The following is a 7500-nucleotide window of genomic DNA, read 5'->3' as shown; positions in this document are numbered from 1 at the left end:
TATTATTTTTTTTTTTTTTTTAGGTGTACCTTCTGAAAAAGCCGAAGAAATGAAAAAAAGTTTTGAACAACTAGGTGCAACAATAATTTTGGAATAAAAAAAAAAAGAAAGTGTTTCTTTAAAAAAGTTAAAAAATATGTGTACATACATATATATATATATATATATATATATTTATTTATTTATTTGTATATATTTGTTTTATAAAAAATTATATTATGAATTTTTTTTTATTTTCTTTTTAAAGTTAATTTTTAATAATAATAATAAAAAAAAAAAAAAAAAAAAAAAAAGGCTTTAAAAAATGTTATTTTGAAAAAAAAAATTAAAATATACAATTTTTTTTTTTAAAATAAAAACTATACATGTAAATATGGATTATGATACTAAAAATTAAAATGTATTATATTATATTATATTTTATTTTATATTTATTTATTTTTATTTTTATTTTTTTTTTTTTGTCCTTTTATTATTTTAAAATATTATATATACAAAATATAAAGTTTATATGAAAATCATTTTAAAATTGAAATATATGATATATATTCGGTACACATATATATAAAGAGGATAAATGTGTGTACGCGCAAAAGTTATACTTAATATATTAAATTTTTTATTTTTTTGTTTTTAAAACATTTTCTAAATAAATTATAGCATAAAGGAAATTTAATATATCAAACTTGTTAAAAATAAAGACATACATAAATATATACATATATATATATATATATATATATATATATATTATATATTTGTGTCATTTCCAAAAAGAAACCCTTTTGATAAAAACAATTATAATTATTATCTTTGTGAGGGTTTCATTTTATTTCCACATTTAATTTTTATTATATAGTTACCTACTACTATTTTCTTTATTATTATAAAGAAGTATTTATATATATTTCTTAAAATATATATTATATCACTTCATTTACATAACATTTTATTTGTAAGTATTTCCTTTTACTTTACCATATATATATATATATATATATATATATATATATTATCAATTATTTCCTTGCTAGTGCAGGTAATTTTTTTCTTTTTCCTGACTGTTCATGTAACTTTGTTCGATTTCTTTTTTGGCGTCATATAAAATATCATTGGATAATAATACAGTTTTTTTTTCAAATTGGTTTAATTTATTTTCTGAAGAATTGGAAAGTTTAAAATTTTGTGTATTATCAATATGAATAATATTACTATCTACACTACTAAAAGAACTACGTGTTTTTAAAAATATTGTTTCGAAATTGTCTTCATCCTTTATATTTTTATGAACAAGAGTGATATTATTTGGAGACTTCTCCATATTTGTGATACTGTTATCATTCTTGTAATTATACATATCACTCTTTTCATGATTTTCATTCTCTTCGTTTTGTTCACAGCTCGCATTTAAACCAATATCCTCATTCCCATTTATACAATTAATATCCTTGGACAGGTGATTATCATCATTTCCCTGCATGAAGAGATCATCAGTAATTTCATATTTATTTCTATATCCTTTTATGAACGGGAAATGTTTTTCTAAATAATTTCGGACACATATATCATCAATATTTGTAAAATTGATGGTATATATATTTTCTAACATTTGCTTATGTTTATTCATGATTTTTAAGATATATATAAAATTGTTAATTAACATATTTATTTCTGAATGACTATTCATGGTATTTTTTACATTTAAATTGCTTAATTTATTTCTTAATAAAATGAACATATTTCGAATACTATTTGGATTCATGCTTTCATATTTTGCTTTTTTATTACAACATAATGTAGTTACATTATTTGTTGTTACATCTTCATTTTGGGTATTTGCTTTATTATCATCTCTTATGTCTATATTATTTGTATATTCTTTTAATTTATTATCTTCAACTTTATTGTAATTATCTAATGGTTGTATCCATATTTTACGTTTTCTTCCTTTTCTCTTTGGTTCTTTTAATTGAGATAAAATGTGTTCATTAGTAATATTTTTGTGGACAAATTTGCTTCCTTTTTTTCTTCCTCTTTTTTTTACAGGTTCTACTATTTGTGCAGATATTTCTTCTTCTTTTTTTATATCGTTAATCATCATCTCATTCTTATTTTCATTTTTTAGTTCTACCATATTCATTGTATTGCTTATTACTGATTTGTTTGTTATTTCTTCTTCATCCAAAATTTCCAAATTATTATTTTCATCTGACTCTTCATTTAATTTGTTTATGTTTTCTTCTATTTCTTTATTATTTATTTCTTTGCTTACTCCTTGATCCTGGTATTGATATGGATAGTGGTTTTGATGGTCGTTTTGATGATCGTTTTGATGGTCGTTTTGATGGTCGTTTTGATGGTTGTTTTGATAGTGGTTTTGATGGTCATTTTGATGGTCATTTTGATGGTCGTTTTGATGGTCGTTTTGATAGTGATTTTGATAATAGTTTTGATAATAGTTTTGATTTTGATTTTGAAGTTGACCTTGATTTATATTTTGATCGTGGAGTTGACCTTGATTTTGATTTTGATCATGAAGTTGACCTTGATTTTGATTTTGATCATGAAGTTGACCTTGATTTTGATTTTGATCATGAAGTTGATCTTGCTTATGACTTTTATTTTGATCTTGACGTTGGTCTTGCTTATGATTTTTATTTTGATCTTGATATTGATCTGCATTTTGATCTTTTTCATTATTATTATTATTATTATTATATATGACATTTTTTATTTGTCCCTCTTTTTTTATCTCTAGAATGCTCTTATTTTCACTTTTACCTTTCTCTTCTACCTGACTGTTCACATTTACTATACCTTTGTTATTTTCGGTATTATTTTCCCCAGTTTTAATTTCTGCAGTTTTTTTTTTCTTTAAATAGGAGGATCCAATATTCATTAGGAAGCTGGTATATGATCTATTGACACTCTCATGTATATTTTTATCTATGCTGGGTTTGTTATTTCTTAAAATCATTTCTACAAGATTCTTATTTAGGGTAATATTATTACTATCACTTGTATTATTTCCTGATATATTATTTGCTTCATTATGAGGTTGCATCATCTCTTTTATATTTTCAGTACTCTTTGAACGGTTATATAAAATTCGCTTTGAAAATTCACCATTCAAATTATTACCTGCATTGTTAATCTTATTATCCATATAATTCAAGTTGGTAACCATATTGTTATCTATATGGTTCATACGGTTCATGTTGTTCATGTTGTTCGTATTATTCATATTGTTCATATTGTTCGTATTATTCATATTGTTCACACTGTTCACATTGTTCATATTGTTCATATTGTTCGTATTATTCATATTGTTCACACTGTTCACATTGTTCATATTGTTCACATTGTTCATATTGTTCACATTGTTCATATTGTTCACATTGTTCACATTGTTCATATTGTTCACATTGTTCACGTTACTCACATTAATCATATTATTCATATTGTCCATATTGTCCATATTGTTCATATTTTCCATATTATGATTTCCCTTCAAACCTAACGAAACAGTGTTAAAACGGTTTATACTTTTTAAATTAATTGTTTTCGCTCTCCTACGAGGTGCTCTTTTTTTCCCCACCTCATTCATACCTTTTTGGACTTCTTGCATATTTAATTTATATCCATTTATCATATTACCATTCTTCATTAAGTCATAATTACTATGTTTGCCGATAAGATTCATATTACCTTTTACAGCATTTTTATCATACATATTATTATATCCTGATCCTAACATTTCATTATAATTTGTAATTGTATTTTTTTCAAGAAAAATACCATTAGGGTTATAAGACAGTTCATCAAAATGTTGATTATTTATCATACTTCCACGATGTATACCCTGAGTAATATTATTATTAATAATACTGTGATTATTATTATTATTATTATTGTTGTTGTTGTTATTATTATTGTTGTTATTATTATTGTTGTTGTTATTATTATTGTTATTATTATTATTATCATTATACCTTGGACCTTCATTTAATGATAAGCCGTTTTTATCATTACAATCTTGTTGTGCCATCCAATTTTGATTTTCGTAATTCACATACGCTTTTGAATTATACATATATGTATTATTCATGTACATATTAATTGGTAATGTAAGATTTCTGTGAGGTTTTATATACGAACTACTTTTACTTCTATTCAAGGTATTTAAAACACCTTTATCATGAATATCATTATTATTATTATTGGAAACATTTTTATTATTTAATGTACCATCAAAATTATATGTTTCATTTATGCTACCTTCCATATTCATTATATTATTATCATTAATATAATTATTCATAAGCTTATTTTTATTACTAACCGTTATATTATTGTTATTTATATCTTTCATTATACCCATGATATTCAATTGGGGGTTTACATTAAACATATTATTCATATTGTTCACATTATTTATGTTGTTCACATTATTTATATTATTCACATTATTTATATTATTCACATTATTTATATTATTCACATTATTTATATTATTCACATTATTTATATTGTTCACATTATTTATATTATTCACACTATTCATATTGTTCACACTATTCATATTTTTCACACTATTCATATTGTTCACACTATTCATATTGTTCACACTATTCATATTGATCATACTACTCTTGTTATTCGTGCTATTCATTTTATTAATATTATTTATATTAATGGTACTATTTTTCTTGGCCCTTCCTCTTTTAGTAATCTTCTTATTATTATTATTTAAAATACTTGTATTGTTCATATTGCTCATATTATTCATATTGTTCATATTGTTCATATTATTCATATTAATCATATTGTTCATATTATTCATATTATTCATATTAATCATATTGTTCATATTATTCATACTATTCATATTATTCATACTATTCATATTATTCATATTGTTAATATTTTTCAGATCATTATCCATACGATCATGTTTAATCACCTTATCAACACTTCCCATGGGAATATTACCATGCGCAGTGCTCTGATTATTTTCAGATATCGCTCGAGCATTAACACTCCCGGGATTATTATTAATTTTTAAGTTATTACTTTTTTTTCTATTCGTATTTCCCTTTCCTTTCACCATACTCGTATGCTCATTATAATTTTTCAAATTATTCATATAGGGAATATGTGATATACTATTAATACGCTTTACGTTGTTATAATTTTTCATCTCATCATTCATAACATTAAAATGGTTTTCGTTCTGCATATTTACATTTTTATTTAATACTTGCATTTCATTCAATGGATCATGAAAAGAATTAATGTCACCGAAATTATTCACCGCATTTAATCTATTCATATTATTTGAATTGTCTAAATGCGCGTTGTTACTAAAATTCGACACATTATTAACATTGTGGGATATCCCATTATTAAAATGAGTTATATTATTAAAACGTGATGAACTATTAAATTGAGGAATACTGTTATATTGATATGAATTGTTAAAATTTGATAAATTTTTCATATTGTTCATGTTGTCCATATTATTCATGTTGTCCATATTATTCACGTCCATATTATTCATGTTCATATTATTCACGTCCATATTATTCATGTTCATATTATTCATGTTGTCCATATTATTCATGTTCATACTATTCACGTCCATATTATTCATGTTCATATTATTCATGTTCACATTATTCATATCCATATTATTCATGTTCATATTATTCATGTTCATATTATTCATGTTCATATTATTCATGTTCATATTATTCATATCCACATTATTCAAGTCCATATTATTCATATAATTAAAATTATGCAATTCACTTATAGTACTTACACTATTTACATTATGGGATAAGCTTGCGTTGTTTTCCAGGTTCCCATTTTTTCCATTACTTATATTAGGAATGAAATGATTAAAGTTTTGCATGTTGTATATATGGTTAAATTTATTTATAGATTCTACATTTTTGTTAGGATTATTATTATTATTGTTAATGTTTTTATCTACATTTTGATTGTTGAAGTTATTAATGATATTATTATTTACATATGTATCTTGTTCGTTTTGATTTCTTGTGAAGTTAAGGAAGTTATTATCGGTGTTATGATAAAAAGAATTATTTACAGTATTCATATTATTATTAAAGTTATTTTCCTTTAATGTATTATTCATTTTATTATTTGTTGTTGAATTATAAAAATAGTTTTGATCATCTGTCATATTTATATGATTATTTAAATGTATGATATTATTATTCGCGTTATTTTTATCCATATTATTATATGTTGCCGTCATATGAACATTCTGATGATTTTTCGCTATATTTATTTTATCACTATTCATATAATGTAATTCTTTATTTATATAAGCATCTTGTAAATTATTTGTATTATTATTTATATTAGACATGTGTCCAGAATTAATAGAATTATACATTTCATAATTCATATCATTCCTTCTATTTACTAAAAAATTATTGTGAGCCTCATTCGACATGTTTACGTATGCATTCAAATTTGAATTATTATTCAAAGAATATTCATCAAAACGGTCATTATTTTTATGTGTATTCATTTTGTAAAGTATAATATACACATATATGGATAATGCGTTTTGTGATTCTTACTCTTAAAAAGGAAATAAAAGAAAAGAAAAAAAAAGAAAGAAAGAAAGAAAGAAAGAAAAAAAAAAAAAAAAAAAAAGCCAAAAAAAAAAAAAAAAAAATTGAAGGAAAAAAAAAAAAAAAAATAAAAGAAGGGAAAAAAAAAAAAAAGAAAAAGGGGAAAAAAAAAAAAAAAGAAAGAAAGAAGGAAAAAAAAAAAAAAAGAAAGAAAGAAGGAAAAAAAAAAAAGAAAAGAAAAAAAAAAAAAAAAAAAAAAAAAAAGGCAAATGAAAGAATTTTTATATTTCGTACATTCTTACATTTTTATATATGAATCATTCTTTAAAGTTAAAAGTTGGAAATATATAAAAATGAAAAAAAAAAAAAAAAAAAAAAAAAAAATTGAAGGAAAAAAATATATTCATAATTACATTTATATATATATATATATTATTATATATATAATATGAATATTCTTATACATATTTAAAAAAAATAGATCTTAATATATATATTTACCAAAAAAAGGAAATAATATATATATTTTTTATATTATATATGTATTTATTATTTGTTTTATTAAATATGAACAGTAATATTAATATTTAATATTAATTTTAAAATAAGAGATATTATAAAAAAGGACTACTGGAAAAATTTATATTTATATATATATAATATATATATTATATATTATTTATTTATTTTTTAAATATTCATTTATAAAAATATGAAGGTAGTATTTCCTAATTGCTTATAATATTATATATTCATTATATAAAAAATATATATATTATTATATGTGAACTAAATTTTTTCTTTGAACATAATGAAATAATATATATATGTATATTATATATATATATATATATATATATAATATTATATATGTAATATTTTTTTTATA

General features: G+C 21.5%; 2 protein-coding genes across 2 annotated transcripts in view; one reads left to right on the top strand and one right to left on the bottom strand.

Annotated features, from left to right (window-relative positions):
- PF3D7_0212200 (ribosomal protein L12, mitochondrial, putative) overlaps positions 1–97 on the top strand; it is a gene marked incomplete at both ends in the record, with an annotated part of 915 nt that extends 818 nt beyond the window's left edge. Inside the window, one exon of the mRNA XM_001349592.1 lies at positions 24–97. Coding sequence (XP_001349628.1) covers positions 24–97 — 74 coding nt within the window. The remainder of the gene's footprint in view (positions 1–23) is intronic.
- A 933-nt stretch (positions 98–1030) lies between these two features.
- PF3D7_0212100 (conserved Plasmodium protein, unknown function) lies at positions 1031–6565 on the bottom strand (the record flags this gene model as incomplete). Its single annotated transcript, XM_001349591.1, has 1 exon — positions 1031–6565. One exon carries the CDS (start codon positions 6563–6565, stop codon positions 1031–1033), a length of 5535 nt encoding a protein of 1844 aa, XP_001349627.1.
- Positions 6566–7500: the final 935 nt, after the last annotated feature.

Source organism: Plasmodium falciparum (assembly GCF_000002765.6).
Source record: "Plasmodium falciparum 3D7 genome assembly, chromosome: 2".
Taxonomy (NCBI): Eukaryota; Apicomplexa; class Aconoidasida; order Haemosporida; family Plasmodiidae; genus Plasmodium; species Plasmodium falciparum.
Note: the sequence above shows the minus strand (reverse complement) of the source record. Positions and strands in the feature narration are given on the sequence as shown.